At 37.9% G+C, this 27,926-nt stretch overlaps 1 protein-coding gene across 1 annotated transcript in view; it reads right to left on the bottom strand.

Annotated features, from left to right (window-relative positions):
• Positions 1-27,926, bottom strand: part of CDH8 (cadherin 8) — a 501,032-nt gene that overhangs the window by 146,990 nt on the left and 326,116 nt on the right. Inside the window, exon 8 of the mRNA XM_078149450.1 lies at positions 18,965-19,101. Within this exon, the coding sequence (XP_078005576.1) occupies positions 18,965-19,101 (137 nt within the window). The remainder of the gene's footprint in view (positions 1-18,964; positions 19,102-27,926) is intronic.

Raw genomic sequence — 27,926 nt, 5'->3', positions numbered from 1 at the left:
AAGCTATTCAGTTTTGTTAGTTACCATCCCTTTGCTAATTCTTGTCTCCAAAATTCGTAAAACAGAATGTCATTCATTACATGTAGGGGCTAGGATGTATGATACTAGTTATTCACGCAACCCTGGATGGATAATATTAAATCAGAGGTATAGTTAGCAAAAAGTTAAGTCCTGAGCAAGAAGCACAAAATTCACCCTCGATTCCATTGGGAGAAAGCCCCTCAATTTCACTGAGGAAAAGGGATGATGAAGTTTGTAGGATGCTATGGTACTTTTCCCAGAAAGAAAAAAAGTGGGAAAATTAGGGTAGAGGTAGAATAGCAAGGAGTTCACTTGGGTATAGCTACTGAGGGAAGGCACACATCATCTTCTATTTTCCTGTGTTTAACTCCCTAAGTAGGAACTATGGTCAATTGTCTCTATGCTGCTGAAGTACTGAAAATTCTGGAGGTTTCCCTATAAATTGCAGTCACCTAGAGCAAAGTTACACTTTCCCTACTCTATTCAAAGCTCTATTAAGTCACATGGATTCTATTAAACAGTGTATTGTTAAATTTGGGCATCAGCTATCCAAAGACAATATTTTCTTCCCCTTTACACTCCCACTGATCTCTTCCTGTGAAAGAAACATGGCTATCATTACTAGCACTTATCTCAGGAAATATTAGTGCAACTTTTAAAAGTATCCTATACATTTTTTCCACACTGAGTTTGGTCTTTTGCATGTTTATCTATTGAACTTCATTTCTTCAACATATCTAAGTACAAAATGGTACAGTTTGAATTCTAGTAATTCAAATGACAGCATAAAAATCATTTAACTTTTTGTGCGAATTCTTATAATTGAAATGACAGCATAAAAATTACTTCACTTTTTGTGTCTAAGTCTTAACTCCAATGGGATCGCACAGATCTTATTGATTATTTTTTTCTTTTCTTCCCCATATGCTTTTTTTTTTCCCCCTTTAGGCACAAGTGTTGAGATAACACTGGGAAATGGTTCTTCATGGTATGGAAAAGAATGGGATTCAGTATAAGTCAGAGAATTCTCTTAAGTGATGGGGGTTATGTCTGTGCACACAAAATGAAGTAGAGAATTGATTATCAATGTTCATTAAGATTCTGGTCTAAACTTCACTTTGTCTGAAAGATTCAGGTATTGATGCCATGCATAGTTCCTGCTAAGCTCCCTGTCCAAAGTAAGATAATCCCATAAGCACCTGATATTTCTTCATAGAATTCTGGGTCCTTTCTTTTTAAGATCTCATCTCCATCTAGGAAGCAGGGTGATTGGGCTGTGAGCTGGCATAGCAGCAACTTCAGGGAATACCCATGATGAGAACATTAGTTTCTATACTACCCAGTGGCAGCAGATAAAAGTAGGATGAGTACAGACTTCTGGGCTGCACTTCTTTAAATTAAACCTTAGATCATGGCAAAAGAGCTGAGTGTGTTGGAAGGAAGAACACAGGACCTAGACAAGATCTTTTTTGAGACAAAAAAGTATAATTCTGGGGACTCTGATTCTCTGAACAGCATTGTTCCCTTTGTGGACAACCCTAAGGAAAGATTTGTTCACTGGACTGTGCAGCAAGCTGCCTGAGGTTTCAGGCACATAGGACACCAAACAGCTGGGTGATGATGACTTTGTCGGAAAGTCAACTTGCAACTGGATCCTTGGCAACACCTTCTGAGTTCTACTCTCTCCTCCATGGTATGTCTGTATTTGTGACTAAAGGAACATCACAAAAGTGTTCTACAACTTTCTTTCATAAATGAACTATGGAAGAATGAGGAGGAGGATATTGTCAAATGGAGGTAGATTTTAAATCTGAGATATGGAGAGGGTTCAAAGCGGCTACCCAATTCAGAAGGGTGTTGGTGCAAGGAAATCCTGTTTCGGGATTAGGGAAAATGACTTATTTCTCCTTTAACAATAAGTAGCATGTGTGTGTGGGCAGGAGGGGAATAGGGTAGTGGGCATGTCACAAGGGGAAAATGGCAACTACTTCTATAGATAGTGAGGGGCTATGACCAATCTGGGACCTTTATTCTTGGTCCTTTCTATCACTGGTTTTTATCTTTGGGTGTGTCATGGACCTTGTTGCAAGGCTGTTGAAATATATGGCCCCCTTCTCAGAATAATGTTTTAAAAACATAAAATAAAATACATAGCATTTCAAAAGAAATCAATTATTTAGAAATACAGTTATCAAAATATGTGTTTAAAAAAAACTTCATATAACTCAGGTTAAGAAATCTATCTTGCAGCTGTGTGACCCTGGGCAAGTCACTTAATGCTGATTGCCTTACGAAAGAAAGAAAAAAAGAAAGAAAGAAAGAAAGAAAGAAAGAAAGAAAGAAAGAAAGAAAGAAAGAAAGAAAGAAAGAAAGAAAAGAAACACAGCTTGAGCCTTTTAGTTTTCTCTAGAGGACACTATTTTTCTAAGTACACTATTGTCCTTCCCTAAATGTCCCCTCGAGATGTTCTACCCAGATCTTCCCCCACCTCTTTACTACAAAGATGGTTATGCATAACTTTGAATGGGTGTCAGATTAAATTGGATGTAGCTATGATTATGACACAAACCTCTTTACATGAGCTTAGTCTTCATGGTATCATGCCTTTGAAACAAACTTAACTCAAAAAATGTTTCTTCATAAAATACAGTGGGAAGAGTTGTCTGTTAGGCAGGGGAGATACAAAGATAAAAATAAAACCTCTTTTCCCTCAATAACCTTGCATTCTATGAGAGCATTTGCCAAGTATAGACATAAGAATGGCAAAGGAAAAGTAAAGCTTGCTGTTCACAATTTGAAGAAAAGCAGAGAGATTATTAATGGAAAAGTTGTGTTTTTAAGGAACCTAGGAAGTGGGGAAGGAGCAGGTAGGAGTGGTCAAGAAGCTTAAGTTACCTTGACAAATATTTTAATTTGGACTTTTTCTCTAACTTTGAAGACATAACCATAATATTTTCAATGATAAAATTTGAAAAGAATGAAAGAAACCTTCAAAATGATGCTCTGAGGATTAATGAACTAATATTTGTAATACTTTGAGGCAACATGGGCACAGAAACTTCAGAGAGCTTTGGTCAGCCTCTTATTGCAACATTAGGAAAATGATTTCTTCCCTCATTTTGTCTCGATTTCTGCTCTTGAAAAATGGTTCTAATAATACCTGCCCTTTAGTTACTTCAGAAAGATGCTGGGAGGATTAATGAAATATGTGTAAAGAGCTTTAAGCTGGATAAAGAAAGAGATCATCATCATTATGAAATGCATTGGATTCTTTAGATGAAATTTTTAGTAGAGCTATGACCCTTCTGAGCTTAAGGAATGATAAGGCAGACATAAGAGTGTACTAAGAAAAGTAATTTGAAAAAGAAAAAAGTCCTTTACTAGAAGAGCATAGTGTTTAATTTTGGCTCTGGATCAGGAGATAGAAAGAACTTAGGAAAAATATTAAATAAACATAAGAAATGAGGAGTGGAATGGGAAGGGGGGAGTAATCTTGATATCCAGTGAAATGATCAGAGTTGTCACCTCAAATCCTTGCCAATTCCCCAGATGCCCAGATTAAAGAGGAGATATTTTGACATGACTGACTGGAGCAAAGATCAGCAAACTAGAGCCTTCAGGCCAAAATCCAGTAGCTCTTACATAAGCCAGCACAAAAACAGGCAGTGGGCCACAGTTTGCCAAGTGTTGGAGCTCTAGAAGATGACCTGCAGGTCTGGAGAATTTGGCTTGTCTGCTTCATTACAAGATATTCAGGGGGTATATAAGAACCTAACTATATAGCTGGGTCAAAATAACCAGGTGATTTCCAGTGTATAAAAGAAATGTCAGATGATTCATTAAAATTTCCTATTTATTTATTTATATTTTGGCACATGCAGACAAGAGGTTAATTTGCCTTTTTAAAACATATTTTTCTAACTGTATTTCAGTATATATGGTTTCCTTTGTAATCCTACGTGTTTTATTTTATGAATTTAAAAGCATTATTTGAAGGAGTCTGTAGGCTTCACCACACTGCCAAAGGAGTATGCAATACAAATTAAGGTTAAGAACTCCTGATGAAGAAAGTTATTGCAGACAAATCTGTCCAAAGTGAGAGGCGGGAAGTGAAAGAGTATAGCTCTTGACACCATTTCTAATGATTTGAGTGCAAAAAATGCTCTGGAAATGTGGTGGGTGGTTTGGGTTTTTTTTATAGCCTTAACTACCCTCAAGAAAGCTATCCTATTTATTCTCACGTATGTTACCAGTTCCTGTCTTTTCAAATATTGTCAGAACCTTCGCAGTATCAGCGCTTCTTTGGGAAAACAAGGTAAAATTTCCATAAAGGGGCAGGAAGAGGTTCGAAACAAGGAGAGAAACAGTGAATGATAGAATAAATAGAAACATAGGATGTTTAGAGTTCAAATGGAATTTAGCAGAGATCTAGCACAATCCTCTCATTTGACAGATCATATAATAATGAAAGACCAGAAAAGAAAAGAAATTACTTTCCCAAGGTTGTTTAGAGAGGCATTTACAGAGCTTGGATTCAAACTCAGATCCAATGCCCCTTCCACTGTATTACAAATAATAAACTCCACTGTTGTCCTTACAGTCTCATGCTGGTTGTTGTGTGATGGTGTAGAACTCAAATAGAAATCTACCACTGCAGGGCAGGTAGGTGGAACAATGGACAGAGCACCAGCCATGGAGTCAGGAAGACCTGAGTTCAAATGTGAACTCAGATACTTATTGCTGTGTGACCCTGGGCACTTTGACTTTAGAAAACAACAAATTAACATTATCTCTGTTCTATTGTATTTTTTATTTGTTTCATTAAACATTTCCCAATTACATTTTAATCTGATCGCAGCAGCACTCAGGAGTTTTGTTTGACATCTTTGCTGCAGTAGATGTATCGCTGCATTTTGAATCAGAAGACCTGAGTTCAGATTTGAGGTCAATCCAACAAGGTTTTATTTAGGTGCATGCTCCATGTACTGTCTTTAGTGCTGGACTGAAAAGACCAAAGCAAAATATTCTCTGCCTTTATGAAGCTTATCTTGAGGGGGGGAAGAAAAGGAGAGGACAGGATGGGGAAGGGAAAAAAGCATTTATTAAGCATCTGTTATGTACTAAGCACCTTACAAATATAATCTTATTTGATCTTCATTACAACCCTGTGAGATAGGTGCTATGACGATCCCTCTTTTACAATTGAGGAAACTGAGGCAGGTGGAGATTAAATTATTTGTCCAGAGTTACACAGTAAATGTGTCCGAGGCCAAATTTGAATCCATGTATTCCTAACTCCAGGCCTGGCAACTCTATCCACCATGATATCCTGCCACCTATGGTCAATTGGTAAGTCAATTATCATTTAAATGCCTGCTATGTGGAAGGCACTGTGCTAAGGCAGTAAGGGGATAACATTTTTTTTCTATGGTGAAAACAATAGGTGACCAAATAAGGAAATTAAAAATATATAAATAAATTTCTAGGTAAGGGTTGGGCACTAAGAACTTGGGGCAGACTCTATGTCCTGAAAATGCCTAGTTTAGAAGATGATATTCCAGGTGAGCCTTGTAACAAGTTATGTCTTCTAAGAGATAGAAGGGAGACAAGAATACCATCTTCTCTCATCCTAAAGATGAGGAAACAAGATGTGAAGAAATACAGAGACTTCTTCTACCAGCTTCTTCTACTGAGTCATTTATCTGGAGAACTTTAGTTAAGTCCTTTCTTTATAATATGCCTCTATTTCCCCACCTACTAAATAAAAGTGTTGAACAAAATAATCCCTTCCAAGCTCTGACAACTTCTAATTCTGGTTTGCAAATTTATACTGTTTCACCTCCATAGTCTTTCCTTCTACAAGTTGGGTGTTGAGTGAGTGGGTGGGTAGAAACCAAAACTAACTCTGACTGCAAAGGGTCCTGGCCTCTTTCCCTGCCTCAGTAACCATAACCATAGGGCACCACTGGCCTTCACTGGGCTAACGGGACATGGAATAACAAGAGGTGGAAAAGGTGTGGCTTTCCCCGTTCAAATTAACATATCTGATAGAGAGGAGAACAGGCCTCAAAATCTACAAACATGACATGTTTCTTTGCTGAGGTTGAGAGAATATCCTCTTTGGCACATGACCAAGTAGTTTCTTATGCCTAATATGAAGAAACAAGGTGAACTTCTCAGTTCCTTCTTGGGTATGACATAGTGCCCTGGAAAAGGGAAACATAATTCTACTATGTATTGTTGTTATTCAGTCATTCAGTCATTTTCGACTCTTCATGACCCCATGGACCATAGCACACCAGTCACTTCTATCCTCCACTATCTCCCAAAATCTGTCCAACTTTAAGCTCGTGTTCACTGTTAATTCTACTATAGAGAAATACAAACACAGGTTGACATGTAGGTATATTACTTCAATCTCAATGTTACATGGAGGGGATGGAAACAGAGGGCCATTTGTGCAGTCCATGGCAAAAAGAAACCCAGGAGGAGAGGAAGATGTGGCTCTGAGAGGACACAAATGCATCTCTTTTTAATACTCTTAGACACTGTTATGAAAATGTCTTGTGGAGTAGCTAAAGTGAAAGATTTCAATTAAGCAATGTCTCCAAATGAAATAATTTTTTTTTTTTTTTGCTGATGGTCTCTGGCTAGTTCAAAAGGATTTCTTAAATGCTCTTGTCAATCCGTATTTGTAGAAGACATTCTGTATTCTTCTCATTTCTTAAGACTGAGAGCCATAGTCAAATGAACTAAACTCAACTTCTTCCAGCAAACTAGCACCTCTAAAAGAAATCTCCCAACATCAGTCAGTACAAAGGATATCCACAAAATAATTCTTCCCACGGCTATGTAGATCCATCATACTGTAAGTGCCATTGAGGGATACTGACATTGGGGAGTTAAGAATACATATGATACTGATTTGCCATTTGTATTTTGTCAAAGAATGTTTTGCCATATTATGGACAGTATATTCATAAGTGATAAGTCAGTTTTGTATAACTGGATTGACCAAAAAAGAACATTTCTTGAGTGTCTAGCTAGGTTGTATTTACTCTCAATTTGACATAGACTTCACCACCATGTGTAAGCTTCCTCCTCCTTCTGACCCTTCTCCCATGCATTACTTCTCCCTGAACCTCCATTTTGAGGAAGGACCCAAACCAGATATCCTTCATTTTTTTCAGACATCTCCACCATGATGCCAAGTGGGTTTCTTCTCCCTTCCGCTCACTTCTTAGTTCCCTTTTATGTGTTATGCTCTTACATTACGTTGAAAACTTCCTGAGGAAAGGAACTGTCTTTCTCTTATGTATACATTTGTATTCCAAGCACTTTAGCACAGTGGCTAGCCCATAGTAAATGCTTAATAAATGCTTGTTTACTTGACTTTATATCATGGTCATCACTGACATAAAATAATACCCCACATGAGTATATCTGAAGGGACACTTGCCAAAATGAGGAATAGCAGCCATGGTCCAAGCTAAGAGGTATAACATCTAGGGTTGGAGATGGGGAAGAGGACTATGTTTAGGGAATTATTTTGTCATTTTCAAAAGGATCCTGCTGCCACTGTAGGGATAATTTTTGGTAAATTTCTCTGCTTGTTTTACATGGGTGATACTGTTCATAAAGAATGTGGAAATACCATCAATTGACAAGACTCGGTATGGTAGGCTTTGTGCCCAACAGATGCCATCCATTATTATTTTTGTGTAATATTTATTACTCCTATCAATCTGTTGTTAATGCATCATAAAATATTTATATTAGCCAAGTACACTATGATTATCAACTCATGAAATGAGTAGTCACTTATTTATCTCACAGGTTTCTCACAGGCATCACTGGGGTAAAAATAATTGTCATTATATAAGATGCCTATAGACAAAATATATTTTGTACATAGTAGGTGTTCAATAAATGGTGATTGAGTGAGTGATTGAATGAACAATGTTTGTCAGAGCAAATGGAACTCTATATCAATAGCTGAAATGGCATTACTATGGCATTTCTTTTGAGTCACTGTCCTCTTTAGATTATTAAGAGACTTAAAAGTGCCCCTTTTTTGGGAGAGTGGGGGAGAGCATAAGACAGCATTAGCACAGTGGATAGAGCACCAGGCCTGGAGTCAGGAAGAAACATCTTCATGAGTTTAAACCTGGCCTCAGACACTTGTGAGCTATGTGACCCTGAACAAGTCACTTAACCCTGTTTGCCTCAGTTTCCTCATCTGTAACATGAACTGGACAAGGAAATGGCAAACCACTCCAATACCTCTGCAAAGAAAACCTCAAATGAGGTCATGAAGAGTCAGATTTGACAGGAAAACAGCTAAATAAATAAATGAACAAATAAATAAACAGCTGAATAAATGAAGAGAGTCTAAGTAGTCTGAAGCTGTGATTTTACGCACATAGAAGACTCATTTGTGGAGAACATAAAATATTCCAAAACTAAAAGGAACCTCAGAACAAAGAATCAAAGAATCACAGACATAGAAGGAAGCTGAGAGGCCATCCAGTCCAACACCTTCATTTCTCACACGAGGAAACAGAATAAATATGACTTGCCAGAGGTCACATATATAATTGTTAGAAAATCCAGGCTCTACACCCAGGTCCTCTCACTCCAAATCTGGCTTTATTTTCCACTGTACCATGCATTCTTCCCAGCATAACATGATAACCAGAATGTTGGGCATAAGTGAAGCCTTCAAATATAAAACATACTGTATTGGAGAGGTGTATAAGACACTTTAGATATATTATCTCATTGGATCCTCACTACAAATTTGTGAGAAAGTGCTGCCAGTATCCTTATTTTACAAATGAGAAAACCAAGGTTGTTACAAGCTAAGAGGCTTGCCTAGGGTTACAGGATTAATATGTGTCTAGAGAGAGATTTGAATCCATATCTTTGTGACTGTAATTCCAACACTTTATCAGAACCTAGAATATTAAAATCTAAAACACGAGAATATTAGAGCTGGAAGAGATTTTAGGACATAGACTCTTCAGAAGATTGTAAGGGTATTGAATTATTTTAAGGTCACAAAGGTATGATATTATCATCAGAAAGAACAATGGAGTAGAAATTAGGAAAACTGAATCCTAGTCCTGACTCACTTACTTATTAGCTATGTGATCTTGGGTAAATCACATAACTTCTCAGAACTTTGGCTTCTTCTTTTGTGAAAAAGCAAATAGTAATAATAATTTTTTTTTTTACCTGCTTAATAGGTAATGTGAGGATCAAGCAAACACCACAGTGAAAATACTTAGAAAAGGAAGTAGCAGTATACTAAACATTAGACTTGGGCTCTGGAGAGATATGTGCCAGTCTCCCAATGCCTTTTAGGCTGCTCCTTTGGGTGATAGGATGACCACTGTAATGTAAAGAATACACACACACACACACACACACACACATTCCTGTGTGTGTTTATATATGCATGCATGCTCATACATACAAAACTATACCGATACATATACACACTGCATCTTTGTTCAGAGCTTAAAACTAACAAGCTCCTACAGGACTCCCATTTCATTCCTTATAACATCGGACCCTCTTTCAGATGGATACATTAGAAAGCATAAATGAATGATCAGGGTTAGATGACCTGGCCCAGCAAGGAAAGAAAGGGCATGGCCACTCCATGTTTCTGCTATTATTCTGCTATTACTTTGTCCTTCCCCTCTACCCACAATGTACTCATGCCTCTGCTAACATCCCAGTAAGGGCAAGTCCCTGTCTCTTTAATATGTCTAAAAGGACATTTCCAAAAAGTCTCCTATTTTCAGAAAAAAAAAAATTAAAACATTATTTTCTCTGACAAGTCACCCAGCACATTACTTTCTATCTTAGTTGCTTTTTATATTCCCCCTTAAATAAACAAATGTGGGTTTCTATGGTACTCTGTGGAATTCACTCTTTGTTTCATTGAAACTGCAACATAATTATATTGGAAATGTGAAAAACAGTTCAGCAGGAAATCAAATGCTTGCTCAGTATGGGTATTTTTATTTCCACAGTCACCCTGATAAGTGCGAGTGAAGAGATTTGGATACTGTGCATAACATAAAACCTAATGATGGGGCTTATTTAAGCAAAAAAAAAATACTTAAATAGAATTCTCCTCCCCAACACAGATCTTCTTTAGGGAGCACAGAGTTTCTTTTCTCAAAGCAAGATTGTGGAGTCAAGGCAGCTGTCTTGATGCTGCCTAACCTGCTAGATAAGGTAAGGGAAGAATCCAATTCAGCCTTTCTCCTTTTAGCCCATATTTAATTCCCAGGCCCCCAACCTCCCACCCCAGCCTATAATTAAACTAATGTTTCCTGATTACAATATGTTGGCTGGTGAGGTGCACTTGAACACCTTCCCAATGGTCTCCATCCAGCAGACTGATTTACCTCAGTGGGTGGCTGGTATATTCAATTCACAATTGTATTCTCTCATTAATTTTTCTCAATCTCATTTTTAGGAACGTGGGGAGGGGGGGTTCAGAATTTCTATTTCCAACTCACACAGGCAAACTTGCTTCAACAGTACAGTAGTACAATTCATTTCCCCAACATAAGTCACAGAATCACAAAGTCAGAAGGGCCCTCAGTGATTCCTTAGTCCAACCATTAGCCAAATGAAGATTTAAATGAATCTCTCACAACATATTTGAGTGATCAGCTCCTGCTTGAATAACTCCAGTGATGAGTAACTCATTACATATATATATTAAGGCAATTTTGTAAAGCCTTAATTGTCCGGATTCCCCCCAATCCTTACACTGAGTCGAAATCTGCACTCCTATTACTAATCCACCAGTTTATTTCTGCCCTCTAAAGCCAAGTAGAACAAGTTAAGTTCCTCTTTCCCAGTAAAAGTCTTAACATATTTGGAAATAGGGGTCATATTCCCCTTCTCCATTTTCAGCATCCTTAGTTTTCCCAGGCAAACTTTATAAGGCATTACAATCCTTGAAACCCTTCTTTGGAAATATGTCATTAGCCATTTTTTTAGAGTTTCACATCTAGATTTGAGCATGGTATTCCATGTGTGGTCTGACCAAGGCAAAGCACAGCAAGACCATTATATAGTCAAAGAATTCCTTGACCTGGGCAGTTTATCATCCATAAACAGTTCCAGAAATATAACATCAGTTAACAAAATAATTGTCACTCTTATCAGAAGTTCAAAAATTATTACAATGTCTATTTGTTTTGTGGTAGATATCAATAGATAGGCAGAGGAACATATCATAAGAAAGTCTGCTTTGGTGTAAAGAAGACCTGTACTGAAATTCTGAGTTGAACCAAGTAAGTTCTGATACTAATTGCATGATGCTGGCTGGGAAAGTTATTGAATCTCTCATTACTCCTTGACAATTCTCTAAGCTTTTAAATTACATAAAATTAACAATCTACAAATATATGCATATGTATACATATACATGCATTTACGTGTGTGTATATATAACGTGCCTATATATATACATATATATATATATATATATATATATGTGTATGTATGTATGTATGTATGATATGTTTAAGCAGGTTGCCTTACCTTCTGTCACCTTAGTTTCCTCATCTGTAAAAATGAATTTAATAACACTTGCACTACCTGACACAGTTGTCTCTTGTGTCAAGATGAAATACCAAAGTATCAACTTGTGATTACAGTAGGCAGCTCATGCCAAGACATTTAAAGATGGCTTATCCATTGGTCTTAGATACCCTAGACAGGTCTTGGGCAAGGGGATTATGGGTTGGAGAATCTTAAAGTGTTTTTCTGGTTCAGAGGTGGAACAACTTTAGGAAGTCCCCTAAAAGTCCTTCTCTTTCTTCCTTTATTCCACTTCTGCAGAGTATATGGAGTTGGTAGACATGGGAATGAGCAATCATAGGGTCATATGGTGTGGGCTGGGCAAGACTTTTGAAAACATAGGAGAAACAACCCCCTAATTTAACAGATGAAACAATATAGGTCTAGATAGTGAAAATGACTATTCTAAGGTCTCATAGGTAATCACAAGAGAGTCAGAATTCAGAGACAAGTCACCTTACTCCAGTTCTAGTATTCTTTCATTCCAGGGTGTTTTTCATTACACTCCTGCCTTTAGGTTAGAATCCCAGATTAGTAGAGCTAGAAAAGGACTTAAAGGATAGAACTTCAATCCAGAGAGGGAAATTGATCATCAAAAGGTAATAATGCAGGTAGTAAATAGCCTTTCTGAGAGTCAGACCTTGATCTCCTCACTCTCAGTTTAGGGTTTAAGTTAATACATCAGAAGCCCTGGGTCATTGGATTATGTATTAGGTATATGATGACATGTGATTCTAGATGGGCAAGAAAGGTCAGACAACGTGGCAGTCACTAATGGGGGCCCCTAGAAAAAACCCCATCATATCTGAGGCTCCTGAGTCATGCAAATGTGATATGGGGCTAAAGCTCTTCCAAAATTAAATGGCCAGTAGAGGGGAAAATGACAACCTGATCCAGCAGTGGTTGGAGTATGTGTTGGGAATGCCCGAGGTTTGGAACGAGGGAAAGCAGAGCAAGGCAAGTGGGGAGTTGGCAAAATACGGCGGCATTTTTTTTTGTCATTTTTTTACAGCTGTGCTTGGGATTAGGGATTTCACTAGTCAGGAAAAGAGATGCAGTTTAAGTTTCTTTCTCCCTGGCTCTTTATAAGTGGCTTCTTCTTGCTCAATACAGATCAGATTCAGTGATAAACTGGCTTGTTGGGTAATGAGGTGTGTGCTGGCATTATTCAAGGTCTGTCTCTGGGAAGGTATGGGGAATAGAGGCTCCTCAATCAGAAGAAGCCTGACCCCTTGGGGAAAGAGAGAGGGGACTTCAGGCTTCTCTCTGAAGGCACCTTCCTAATAGCCTCTGACTCCCCAGGTTGTTTAACATTCTGTGGGGATACTTCCCTGAGAGTACAGTCACTGCCCCACAATTTCCTAACAAGGACAGCATGCTAGTGCCTACCCCAGAAGTGCAATGTTCAATCACTCAGGAAAGAATCATTTTAAAACCCAAGTGTGTCTGTCTGCCTGAGAGTTTTACTGAAGAGGAGAATGAATCTTATTAAACTAAGGTTTCCTTCTGTTCCTCAACCCAATTCAAACATTGTCATGAAATGCCAGCCATCAATTCCTTATTTAACCAATCTACATGTTTTTGGTAAGGAAGGGAAAATAAGGATTTATTAAATATCTACTATGTGCCAGGCACTGTGCTAAGCCTTTTACAAATATTATCTCATTTGATCCTTTCAACAATCATGGGAGGTAGATGCTATTAGAATCCCTATTTTACATTTAAGGAAACTGAGGCAGGCACAAGTTAATTACCACAGGTCATACAGCTAGTACCTAAGGCTGGATTTGAACTAATTTCTTCCTGATCGACCACCTAGCTGTAAATGCTCTTGAGTTTGTATTCCTCCAATCTTATGTAGAAATAAACATAGAGTTAAGTATGGTATGGTTTAAAACAAACACCATATTCCTCTCTTTCCCCACTAAGGAAAGTAACATGAGAAATGGCCTTCTTGTCTATCAACCTGTGTATCCAGCAGCAAAACACAGTTCATGGTTGCTATTTTTTTAAAGATTTCTTATCTTCATTGTATCAAGTAACCACAGAACCTCAGAATCAGAAGAAACCTTACAGGACATTTAAATTGGGCCGTACTTCTGCAGGAATCCCTTTTACAACAGCCCCAACAAGTGGATGTGAAGTGCCTTCTTAAAGACACCCAGGAAAATCCAGTACCTCCTAGGGAAACTTATTCCATTTTTCAATGGCTTACATTATTTAGAAGCTTTTCCCTACATCAATATTAATTCTGCCTTTCTTATCTTCCTGTCTTATGAATCACTATTAGAATATATGACTTCTTCTCTGGATGGACAAAGGGCCTAAGATATATCTCGCTTGGCTCCAGAGCGTATAACTAGAAAATCTGGGTGGAATTTACAGAAAGGTACATTTCAGCTCAATCTGGGACAAGGTTTGCTAATTTAGTGCTGTCCAAGAATGGGTGCCTCACGAGACAATTTGGTGTCTATCAATGGAATGGCCATCAATGGTGTGGTGTATAGAGGGTCAGATTTAAAGTTAGGAAAACCTATGTTTGCATCCTGCATCAGCCACTTACTGCCTCTCTGACCCTGGGTTTCTGTTTGCTTAACTGTAAAATGAGGAGGTTGATGACCTCTAAGGTCTCTTCCAACTCTAAATCTATGATACTATGATCCTATAAGTCAATCTTTTCAGGCAAGGACTGGATGATGACTTAATGCACGTGGTATGGATGGGCTTCCAAATCCAAGTACGGATTGAATGGTGTGACCTCTGAGCTCCCTTTGAGCTCTGGGATTCTAGGATTTATCCACTCAGTGAATCTTATGCCTCCAGTGCAGTGTGAAAGGCATAGGCTAGTCTTGGGGGGAGGGAACAACAACAAAGTAATAAGTCGTTAGGGGAACCTTCCTGGAACAACTGATTTCTGATTAATCTCATCCTGAAAGTGTCTAGAAGGCAGTCAGCTTCCTTGAAAGTCCATGGCCCAGTTTGCATGGTGAATTGAATACTAAGCATGAGTTATTAGCTCACATGAGTGGTATCTTTCTTTCCATGTAGCCTGGTTTGGATGAAAACAAAAATTCTGTCATCCAGGCTCGATGCCAAGAGCAAAGAATCCTTGAGGGCTATCAAATTGGCATTTGCCTACTAGATTTAGCAGTAATTAACAAGAAAGCATTATTTGCAATAATGTGTTCAACGCACAGTAGTAGCCCATAGTAATGCATTATCTCTTAACACAGGGGAGTTTAATTTAATGGTCAATTATATGCCTCCTGTTTAGAAACTAATTCTGGTGACCAGTCATAGCTTGCTTTCTGTTAATGGCACCACCACTATTCCAGTCCCATAGGCTCAAAATCTTGGAGTATATTTGACTCTTCCATTTCCTTAACCATCTAGAGCCAACCAAACACCAAATAGCAAGGATTCTTACTTTATCATGTCTCTCTTATCTGTTTCTCCCTTTCTATTCCCCCTGCTACCATCTAAATAATATCACTGCCTCTAGTCTTTTTCACCTTTAATCCATTCTCTTCATAGCCGATAGAATCACCTAACTGCACTCATCTCTATCTCGCAGAAGCTATTCATCCAAAAAAGCAACTCAGTTGCCATCTCCTAAATAAGGCCTTTTCTGATACCCTATCTCCATGTATTAGAATCCTCTTCTAAAATTACTTTGAAATACTTTATAGATGCTTTGAATTTACCTGCTTGTCTGCATGCAAAATCCATCAAGTACTACGGCATCTCCATGAGAGTGGGAACTATTTCATGTTTGTTTGTTTGTTTGTTTTTAATCCCTAGAGTCAGGTGTGTGAGATATTTAATAAGTATTTGGAGAATTATTTACTTGAATCACCTTATAGAAATGGAAAAGACCTTAAAGGTAATCTGGTCCTATGGTCCCATTTTATAGATGAGAAAACTGAAGCCAAGAGGAGATTGCCCAAGCTAATTATTAACAGAGCAGGTACGAGGACAAATAACCCCTGCTTCTAGCACAATGTTCATTCCATTTCTTTGCCGTTACCTCTCTGAGATTAATCTTTATATGGGATAACTCTGGCCACCCCACTCTCTTGCGTATAAGAAATCACAGCCTCTCACCATCTATATAATAAAATCCAAACTCTTTAGCCTGAAATTCAAAGCACTCCACAATCAGGCTCCAGTGCCTTGCCTCTCACCACATCCATAGAGTGAAACCCCCCACTGGAGCTAAGATTCTCTTTATGTACTAAGAATTTACCCTGGAAGAATCCTGCATGGGAGACCTTGCTGTTGATCATGATTCTGCCACTAATTAGTAAGGGTTTTAGAACCAATCACTTTCCCTCTTATTTGGACCTCAGTTTCTTTGTCTTTAAAAGGAGAGGGTTGGAGGCAGCTAGGTGGCCGAAGAGTCAGGAGGACCTCAGTTCAAATCTGGCCTCAGACACTTGGCACTTACTGGCTGTGTAAGCCTGGGCAAGTCACTAAACCCCAATCACCTCACAAAAAAAAAAAAAAGAGAGAGAGAGAGAGAGTTGGACTAAATAATGTGCACAGTACTTTACAGCAGCAACATTCTAGAAGTCTGATTCTTATTTGTGTTTGTTTTTGCTCATGCTGTTCTCCAGTTCCACAAGGACTTCCCTCAATTCAACAATTCATTGCAGTTCAGCAAAACTTATTAGGTCCCTGCCATGTGCCAGGCACTGTATCAGGTGGTGGAGACATAAAAATAAAAATATACACAAGTAACCATATGTAACACATACAAGTTTATATTTATAATATATGTGTGTGTTTGTATGTGTATGTATACACACATGCACATACAAACACACACACACACACACACATACACACACACACACAAATCCTTTGTTTCCGGCAGAATATATTCTACAACAGGAAAATCAATAAGTCAACATAGCCTAATTTGAAGAAGGATAGAGTATTAACAAATAGAGGAAACAGAAACAGATCTGGGTAGCAAAAGACACCTGAGTTAAGCTTTGCAAGAAAACAGAGATTATGAGGCAAAAGTGAAAGAATATTTCAGGTATAGGGCAAATAAATAAATAAATAAATGAAACAGAAAACTTCTACATAAAGATGTGAAGGAAGCAAGTAGAAGGTTAAGCCCACAGACAAGCAAGAAGGCCAGCCTGGCTGGAATGTAGCATGCTCCAAGAGAAGAGATAATGATAATGCCTAGCATCTAGAAATATTGTTTTTAAGGCTGGAAAGATAGATGGGAGCCATCTTTTAATCTTCCCAAACCCTCTTAATTCTATTACCTTCCCTCTGTTAATTCTTTCTCTCTCTTTTTTTTTTTTTGCATATAGCTTACTTTGTGTATATCTGTTCACATATTATCTCCTGCACTAGATTATAAACTCCATGAGGGTCATAACTGCCTTCTGCCTCTTTTTATATGCCCAGCGCTTAGCACGGTGCCTGAAATATAGTAGGTGCATAGTGTTTATTGATTGATTGATATTATAGGAGCTTTAAATGTCAAGAGAAGGAGTCTATAATTTATCTCAAAGGCAACAGGCAGTCATAGCAACTTTTAACACAGTAGGGGAAAATCCATAACTTTTTCTAACTCCAGTTAAAAGCCCACATTTCCCCTTGTTGCTTTAGCTAGAAATGATCTCTTCCTGAAATCCTGTATTGCTAATTGTTCATGACATCTATTTGAACCTTGTTACATATTACATTAATTGCATTTTCATGGGCTTATGACTTACTCCCTCCATACTGTAAACTTTATGAGGGCAGAGATTATGCAATTCATATTGTATTCCCCTTCATTGTTTGGCACAGTGTCTGGCATATATAGAGTGTTTAATAAATACTTTTAAAAAAATTTAGTTGCTTATTTGTCCAACTGCACTTTCAAAAATGAACATGGCCGTAGGGTGCCTGTATAATGTTTCCTAGTCCTATTATCCCCACATCTAAGAGAAGATGTTTATAAGTAACAAAATCATAATATTAAAATTGTGATCATTTTTTTCATATTAGGTCAATGGTAATTAAAATACAGCAAATGACTAACAGCAGGAGTAATATAAGGTGTGCATTGGGGGCTTAGGAAAAGTGGGTTACCTCCTTAGCAGCTCCATTAGGGATGTAACAACTTTAGAAGCCTAATCTACTGTTAACACATGTGCATCTAACTCCCAGTTGCAGTAATGAGATTTACACATTTACTGTGATGGCAGACTAGATCTATTACTGCTTAAGTACTTGGGGAATGCCTACAGTAGAACCATCTTAGCCTCTGTTAAGTGAATTTGACACAAGAGGATGAGGAACAGCTTCTCCATTCTCATTATGAGATAACAGATGAACTTTCCTAACATCTATTTTTTTTTGCTTAATTTCATTTGTCTGAACTTTTTGTCCAACGACATGCTACTCTTAAAGCAATTTTAACTCGGTCCTCATAGAGTATACCCTCAGTTCTCTTTATTTCCCTGCCTTTCAGGGGTGCTCTGTTACTTAGTGGGGTTTTAAATAGTCACTCAATTCCAAAATAGTGTAGTTTCCTAAAATTATTTCCCTAGACCTTCCTCTAGATTTGGGAAAATACATGTTATAAAATAGCATCAATAACCAAAACAAGTCAAACCTATTTGCAAGCTATTTGAAATGCACATTAGGCTTTCTCTTGCCTTTGATTACTGATCCCTATGTTCTTTCCTTTAATGGCTTAGATCATGCATGGCTAATTCTGCATTTACATCCTTATCTACAGATTTGTGCTGAGACTTGTTTGCCCTTTTCCAGCCAGGAATTAACGTTTGTGTCAAGTATCACCTTATTCTTTATCTGTAGGCAGCTTGATTCACTGTTTCAGCATAGCTCGCTGGCTGATGGAAGAATTTTCTGTTTCTGAAGACATATAAGATATACCCTAGAATGGTGTGGGGGTGGAGGGGTGGGAGGGAAGTATTTCCTCTAAAAGAAGGGCATGTTATGCTTCCCTCATTCTCATATTCTGGACAATCTAGTTACGGAATTTTAATTATGAAACTTTCAGTGACCCCCATGAAAAGCCATTTCCTTTATAAGTTGTTAGACAAAACACAGAAAGGGGCTAGGCACCAATTACCAAGAGATATATTGGAAAAGGAGCACCCTTTATTAAATTATTCCTTGGATAATTTGGTGAATATACAATTTCATCCGCATGTATCTTCTCCTCACACAGGCAGAATATAACTCCTCCTTTCCTTGTCCCCCAAGAAATCTTATCTAGGGACTGACTTCATTGGATCAATATCAGAAATGAGGCAAAATCAAATAAAAATAATGGACAAACCCAGACACTTACTAATTTCAGTAGCTATGATCGTTATGTTGTGCCACATACTCGTCTCTCGGTCGAGGGGTGTTGCCAATGTTATTCTCCCATCTTCTGCATTAATGTTGAACTGTCTCTCAAGGTCAGTGTGCCGATCAATGGAAAACCTACAAAATGGACATCTTTGTAATCTACTTAAATATGTTTATATGAATTGTACATACTGTAGCAGGCTTTAAGTAATCCTCTGAGAACCGTAGTTATGAAGTCAAATGAATTGAGAGGCTCAGTGGCCTATTCATTTAAAAGACAAAATGACTGACTGAGACTTAAGAAACTTAATAATTATTGTCCAAGGAGTAATTAGCTGTATACTCAACATGAAGGTCATAAAGTGCCATCAGGTTCAGTAGGTAGCATCTTTAAAAACGGATGCTGATGAAGAGTTAATTAGACCATCCATCAAGTTTATTGGACAGCTTATATAGTATTTCTTAGCAACTGCTAATGATTGTAGCACAGTATATGCAACCCCAAAGTAGGATGGGCCTCATGATTATTGATAGCAGTACTGGAAATAGGTGCCTTGCCAAAGAACTTCTGTCTATCAGAGAATGCCTTACCTCCCCTTCCCCCAGAATATATAATGTGTTTCTGCCTGGGCCCTTTGCAGGGGGGGATGTAATAAACGATTCCCCATACACTAGTAAAAGATTTTAGAAAGTAAGAAATGATATCATTCAATTCTAAAACAGCGACCTACTCAATCTAGCATCCTGGTGGGCCCCCATTTGCAGATTAACAAGAAACCCAGTCTTGGAACTAATTTTTTTTTCTAATTGAAAGTTAAATGTACTTGACAGAGTCACAGATTCTGAGAAATCAACAATTTATTTAGATGTTTAGTGGAACATAGCAGCTACTTCTGCAAGATCTCCACCGAGCAGCAATCAAGACTCTATTTGAGGACTTCTAGAGATGAGGAACTCACTGCCTTCCAAATTAACCTATCACATATTTAGACAGCTATAACTATTAGAAGATTTTGCTTTATAGCAATCTGAAATCTACTTCTCTATAACTTCCCCCAAATGTCTTCTCGGTCTATACTGTGGAGCCAAACACAGTTAGTCTAATTGTTCTTCCACAGGACAATCTTTAAAATATTTAATGGCAGTCATCTTGCCCTTAGGGGATACTATAGCTGTATCACCATGCTTGTTGCACACATCTGAACATCTTTCAACTTCTCAAAGTACCATCTAGAAGTGAAGAAAAAATCTGATGCTACTCTCTGTTTAAGAACCCTCAGTGTCTCTCTTTTGTCTCTGGGATAAAACAATGAACTCTTCAACTTGACATTTAAAACCCTTCCTAGTCTAGTTCCAGACCACCTTTCTAGATTTTTCTCACCATTGTTCTTCACACACTCTACATTGGAACCAAACTAGGTTACTTACTAGTCCCTAAAATCAGTATTTCATTTCCAGCCTCTATCCTCCCTACACAAACTAGAGAGTACATTCCCTCCGCATCTTTACCTCATTGAACCCTTAGCATTTTTCAAGTCTCAGCTCATATGACAGCTCCTGTTGGGTATTTTTCTCCTGATCTCCCAAGTACAAGTGTTTTCTCTTCCTCAAATTATTAAGATATATAGTGATAGATATCTGTGGTATGCCTAAGAACACATACATTTGTATAACAGGGTTTTTTTTTTATATTTTTACAAGTTATGTCTCGAAAATAACATGAATCACTACAGAACAGGGACTTTTGTTTATCTTATATCCAGAAAATCTAACATAGTGCCTTATACATAGTAGGAACTTAATAAATGTGGGTTGGATGGATGTGTCTTTATGAGGATCAAATAAGGTAATACACCATGCCTGGCACATAGTAGGCACTTTATACTTGCTTGTTTCCTTCTTTTCTCCCTTTCCTCTCCTTTCTTCTCTCCTTTCCTCCCTCCTTTTTTCCTCTCTTCTCTCTCACACCTTCCCTCTCTTCCTTCTTTTCCTTTCTTTCTTCATTCCTTCTTCCTTTCTTTCTTCATTCCTTCCTCCCTTCCTCCCTCCCTCCCTTTGTTTCTCCCTTCCTTCTCTTTTTCTTTCTTTGCCTTTTCTTTTCCTCTCTTCTTTCTTTCCTTCCTCCCTTATCTTAATGCACCTAATATGGTTTAATTTTTTTTGGCCAACATATTGCACCATTGCCCCTTAGTAGGCACACAATCTTTTCATGAGTTTTTCTGAGGTCTTATATTCAGGAAGTTACTTATTAATGCAATCCTTCATAAGAAAATGTAACTGAGAAATTAAACTTTCCAGTCTGTTGACAGTTTAGCCATTAAGACAGCTCAGACACTGATTTGCAACAACACTTGCAGAAGTTTACACAATCCCACTGAGAAGTTATATGGAAGTATATAAAGGTTGTTTTTTTTTTCCCTTGGGTACTCAAGTCAATAAAGAGATGCATTCACAGCGTGCTCAGCAATTCCTAAGCATGATGGGATGAATTATGAATAATTTCAGCTTAAATTACTTGTCTTCCAGAGAAAGGAGGAGGAAAGACTTTTCTCAAAAGAATGGCAACTTGTTAGGACAGACACTGTTCCTGGGGAGGACTAGGCAACAGATCTGTATATTTTCCTGACAAAGCACACATTACTACAGCACTGAGGGTGACTACTGCAGAGCAAAGATAGGTGTGGAGGATCAGCTATTCTTTCCCAATTCATGCATCATTAATACAACTGCCAGCCAACTTTGGAATCTGATTGGTTTTTTTTTTTTTTTTTTTGCTACAGTGCTGGTATCATAAAGAGAACAAGACACATGGGCATAGATATGCACACACACAGAAGGCAATTTCCCAAATGCCGTAAGGACATAAGGATGGGATTAGAAGTGCCATATATTAATTCTAAATCCATAGCATTGTATTAAGAAATATTATTAACTATTGTTTCCTCTAAAAAATCCATCATTCTATCTATCTATCTATCTATCTATCTATCTATCTATCTATCCATCTACCTATCTTTGTACCTATTATCTGTCTTTGTACCTATCCTCTATCTTTGTACCTTCATATATCTATTTCTCTATCTTTGTACCTATCATGTATCTATGTACCTGTCATCTACCTTTGTATTTATTGTCTATCTATCTTTGTACCTATTATCTATCTTTTTACCTATCATCTATCTCTCTATCTTTGTATTTATCATCTATCTTTGTACTTATTATCTATCTATTTGCTATGTATCTATCAACTATCTCTATGTCTATTTGTTTGAATATTTATTTTGGTGACAGTCAGTGCCTATCTAGAAATGTCTGGCTTCAAAGACATAATGTGGACAAAATGTTAAAACAGCAGCAACAGCAACACCTCATATTTATATGCCTTTTATGATGACAGAGAGTCAGTGCAAAGTAGTGAATGAAGAACAGCTATAGAGACAGGAAAATCTGGGTTTAGTTCAAACTCTGACACATACTGATCATGTGATCTGGGGCAAGTAGCTTGCCCTCAAGGCCCCAGGCAACTCTCTGAGACTCTAAGGTGCAGAGAAGGTGCTGATTTTCTTTAGTAAAGGGAGTTTTCTCATCAACGATTGCCCCCTATCCCAGGTCCAACTCCCATCCCTTTAAAGCTTCCAAAGCACTTCCCTGTAAGGATAAGGATGATGCTTATGATCATTATTAAGGTTTACAAAGTGCTTTTCTTATGAAAGTCCCACAAGGTAGTAAGTGAAGCCTTTTATAGATGAGGAAACTAGGGGTCCAGAGAGGTTGTCACCTACATAAGTAATCACACAAAAAAAAGAGAACCACATCTTCTCACTCTAGGTCCAATGTCCTTCCATTTCACCATATTGACTCATATAATAATGATATTTTTATTAATTACAATTAATTATAATAATGTAATAATTATCATTATTATTATTATGTGGATCAATGGGAAAAAAAAACATTTACTCTGTGCTCAGCATTGTACCAAGAATTGTGGGTACAAATACAAAAAAAGCAAAAGAGTCCGTGTCTTGGAATAGCTTTCATTCTATTTAGTAGAGGCAACATGTATAAGGAAATGAAGGTCAAGAAGACATGTTTTATCTAAGAAGTCTCAGGGCTGGTGACTGAAAACCATGAGTAATTTATTACCATATCCTCCCTAGGAATTATACAGTTGATTAGATAACTATGTCCAGAGGTAAAGGTGGGATGAGGATGGGTCAGGGGGATAATAAGTGCAGAAGGAAGAGCATGGAGTCAGCATAGAATGAAGAGGAGTAGAAAGCAGCATGCTGGGGTCTGTGTCTGGTCTGGCCAACCCTAAGAAATGCTCACTGAGCCAGAGCTGAATTGCTGAATTGGAGATTAGAGGAATGAGATAATGGGGCTAATAATAAGTCAAGTCAAGAAGTATTTATTAAGTACCTACTATATGCCAGGTGGAGGGCAGCCAGGTGGGGCAACAGATAGAGTACAGGGCCTAGAGTCAAAAAGATCCATCTTCCTGAGCTCAAATCTGGCCCCAGACATTACTAGCTGTATGACCCTGGGCAAGTCACTTAACCCTATTTGCTTCAGTTTCTCAACTGTAAAATGAGATGGAGAAGGAAATGGCAAACCAATTCCAGTATCTCTGCCAAGAAAACATCAAATGGGATCACAGAGAGTTGGGTCACAAAGACTCAATGACAGCAATAAATATGTCAGTCATTGTACTAAGCAGTAGAGATACAAAGAAAGGGGGTAAAATGACTGATATTTGCATCATGGTTTACAGCTTACAAAGTGTTTTATTTGACCCTGGCTTGTACTTGCATTGCATGTGACCATGCTTAATCACGCTTACCCTCAGTGTTCATATTTTTAAAATGGCAATAAAATATACTATTTCCCTCACAGGATTGTTGTGAGGAAAGCACTTTGTAAGTTTAAAGCATAGCATACATATGAGCTATTATAATTGTCATCATTATTATTTGTAAGATTATTCCCTCTGTAATGACCTATTCCAGTGTCTCACCATGTTGTGGAGGTTGCCCAGAGCTCTCACATGCAAATCTAGCTGAATATGAGACCTGGTAGGTGCTCTCAAGTCAGAAAGCTTATCAGAATATCCTAGGCTTAGTCTTCTAGACTTCGTCATAGATAAATTTAAAGGAGCAACTTTCTATAGGATTATTGCAGATGGTACTTTTCACTTAAATTGTCAGTATTATTGATATATTGTCGGCCAATACTGTAGTATCTTCCAGATAAAACCATGGATTCTTGAAATAGTTATCACTGAGTCTTATAATAACCCTGTGATATCAGTCTTTACAGATAAAAAAAAAATCTATTTGTTTATATAACCTCATCATCACCAATTCTATGAAATTTTAGCATTTCCTTGACAGAGAGGCAATTTAAATGTATAAACAAGTAGGGAAGGGACACAACATATTGGTTTTAATTGCCCCCTCCATGGTTTTAACAGAGGCAGGTATATTTTTCTCACTTTTCAAGTACCGATTCATGACAGATTTTATGGGCTGAGTCATAAGAATTTATGAATTCAGCTATAAATACAGCCCTTTTGTAAGATCAGAGTTAAGGATGTCATAATATTGCTAGATTATACAACAGAATGAACTTGAAGGAAAAAGTAGTCCTTTTAAAATTCAGCTTAAAGTCTAGCTCAACTATTTGGAAAAGTCCCTAGTTGCTTGCAGAAATTGCACACAAGGTCATGCCTCATAACCCTTGTGGTAATAACTGCAGAAGATAGCACAGCGTCCAGAATTGGAGAATAGATTGCAGTCTGTATTCCATAGGAAGTCTTCTCTTCTCCCCTTCCCTAGAATGATTAATAAAGTAGTAAACAAGAGGTCTTATGTAATGTAGTAAAAAGAGCCCTGAATGTTGTTAGCAAAGTTTGGCATGAATGGAGTTTCAGTTCTGCAGTTTAATACCTGCATGACCTTGTCCTTCCTCTTTCAGAGGCCCAGTTTCCTATATATATCACAGGGTCATCAAACCTGCTATACTTTTCTCAGGAAAATAAGAATTATCATCTATTATTGTCATTTCAAACTTTGAGATTAATTGTCATTGACTCTGCTACTCTAACATTCAATAAATGCCAGTGACTCCCAATTAACTTCAACATCAAACATAAATTTTTGTTCAGAATTTAAAGTTTTTTCCTAAACAATCTGGCCCCTTCATTCCCTTATGCATATTATATAGTGCAGGGACATTGGTTTTCTTCATGTTCGTCCCATACAACATTCCATGCTGGACTCTACATCATTTCACTGGCCATCCCCCATTTCTGGAATGCTATTCCTCCTCACCTCTGCCTACTTGCTTTCCTGATTGCCTTCAAGACTCAACTCAGATCTCATTTTTTTATAAAAGGCCTTTCCTATGTTCACCCCCTCCCAAGTCTACTGATGTCTTCACTCTGAAATTACATCCCATTTACATTATGCACACATGCATGTATGTATACATGTGCATAGTTGCTTTCCTGTCATCTATCCCTATTATAGTATGAGGTCCTTGGAGCCAAGAACTACTTTTTCCTTTCTTTCTGTTCCCAGTATCTACCACAATGCAGGCACATGGTAAACTTAATCAGTGATGACTGTTAAGACCTTTTATTTCATCTGTAAACCTGAAGTGAAAAACTCATCCATGCTGATGAAGATCTGCAAATCATCTTTAATTCATAGTAGTAATAATGTGTATAAAATTTTACAGGTATAATCCCATCTGATCCTCACAGCCCTGTGAAGTAAGTATTATTATTTTTCCCCATTTTGCAGATGAGGAAACTGAACCTTAGAGAGGTTAATTCCCATGCTTAAGGTCACACAGCTGGTAAGAATTTTTTGGATTCTAGGCTCAGCATTTTGTCACCACAGTTGTAAAGAGCAGCCTAAAGCATTTAATACTTAAATGGGTTGCCCATGGCCACCTGGACAGTGTGTCTCAGATGCAACTTGAACACAGATTTTTCTGAATTCTAGACTGACCCCACAAACTATTACACTATGTTGCCTCTGCAAATTATACATGGAGAATATGGACTTCTTTGATTATGTTAAATATTAATGCACTCAAATCAACCCTTGCGCTACTAGAAAATGTCCACTAAGGTTGACAAGATTATTTAAAAAGCTGAATTGCAGGGCTTGTGGTATTCACTGAAATCCAATATTCACATTTGCATAATTTGTATTTTCCCATAATTTACACCGTGTTTTCTTGCACATAATACATGGCATGTGTCAAACCATAGGAACAACTTAGACTTCAGGCCATGCAAATCACATGGATTTCTCCAATGTATTTTGTAAATCCCTCCAAGGTGCTGTGAAATTAACACGTGAAAGAGTCTGTCTAAGTGTTGGTACCTTGTTTAGAGATATATGTTTGCCCTAAAGCTACCCTGTAGACTAGGCTATGTATAGAGACTCTCACTACAAAAATAAATGACAGATTTGCAATCTGTTAGCATGAGAGCTTTATCCAAAGAGGTAAATTGCAGTCCTTTTGTAAGTTAGTATTTACTAAAATTTCCAGAAACAAACAGAAGTTAAGTGACTTTGCCAGGGTCCCACATCTAGTAAGCAGAAGCAGGATTTGACCCCAGGCCTTCCTTACACAAAGCCCAGCTCTTTATTCGCTAAACAATAACCTCACAGATTTTAAATAATTCATAGTTAAAACCTTCACACAAGAAGGCATTTATAGATGGCAGAGTACAGGCCAGGACCCAGCTGAACTTTCTCAACATTCCTCTCAAAATAATTTTAAAATATTGCTTAAATCAAATTCTGGAGTGGCAAAGTCAACCAAAGGTCAGAAGGAGGCTTTTGCCACATAAGACAACTTAGAAGGTCCACAGGAGAGGTCTGTAATACTGGGGTGGGCATAGACGTGGAGCAAGGCAGAAGCCCCAGCCAGTGGTGGGCCTTGGAGGCAGCCATGACAGCAGCAACACCAGTAGCTTTGGGAGCTCTCAACTGAGGCACAGAAAGAGGGTCAGACAACAGGTCAGAAAGAGATTACAGGGAGCCCTTTGCTGGCACTAGGTACAGCTTGCACTTTTTGCAACTCTATCGCCCATAAGCAATTCTTAATGGCAGTTCCACTCAGGACAGAGAAGAGCACTTGTGATCTGTCAGAAGGGAGCAGGGGCCCTGTTCACAGTTATAGGGACAAGAGGAGCAATAGTATTTGCAGCTGCATAGGAGCAAGGGCCTTCCTGAGTAAAGACCAGAGTACAGACCAAGAAAGCAGTAATCACATTTCTTCTAGGATAAATTCCTTAGAACCCACAAAAACTTGCAGACCCCCAAAACTAGCTCTGAAAACATCCTGTGTCAAGACACAATACCTTCCCACCCCCCAGGTGAGCAGATCCCAATTTTAACATAAAGTACAAAATGAAGAAAAGGGCTGGGAAAATGAGTAAACAATAACAACAAAAACAACAAAGAACTTGACCACAAAAAGCTACTGGTAGGAAAGACCAAGATCTAAACTTAAAAGAATACAATAATGTGACAATAGCTACTACAAGCAAAGTCTCAAAGAAAAATGCTAATTAAAACCAAGCCCAGCAAGAGTTCTTAGAAGAGTTAAAGAATAGTAGAAGAAAAAATTGGGAAAATAAATGAGAGTAATGCAAGAAAATTATGAAAAGAAAATTAGTAACTTGGTAAAGGAGGTACAAAAATTATGAAAAAAAGTCACCTTCAAAACAGAATTGGTCTAATATGAAAAGAGACACAAACATTCGCTGAAGAAAAGAACTGCTTAGCAAGCAGAATTGCCCAAATGGAAAAAGAGATACAAAAGCTCACTGAAGAAAATCATTTCTTGGGGCAGCTAAGTGATGCAGTGGATAGAGTCCTGGGCCTGAAGTTGGAGCACCTAGGTTCAAATTTGGCCTCAGACACTTATTAGCTGTA

Source organism: Phascolarctos cinereus, unplaced genomic scaffold, assembly GCF_003287225.1.
Source record: "Phascolarctos cinereus isolate Bilbo 61053 unplaced genomic scaffold, phaCin_HiC Scaffold_2;HRSCAF=192, whole genome shotgun sequence".
NCBI classification, from domain to species: Eukaryota; Metazoa; Chordata; class Mammalia; order Diprotodontia; family Phascolarctidae; genus Phascolarctos; species Phascolarctos cinereus.
This window is presented reverse-complemented; position numbering and strand designations above follow the sequence as displayed.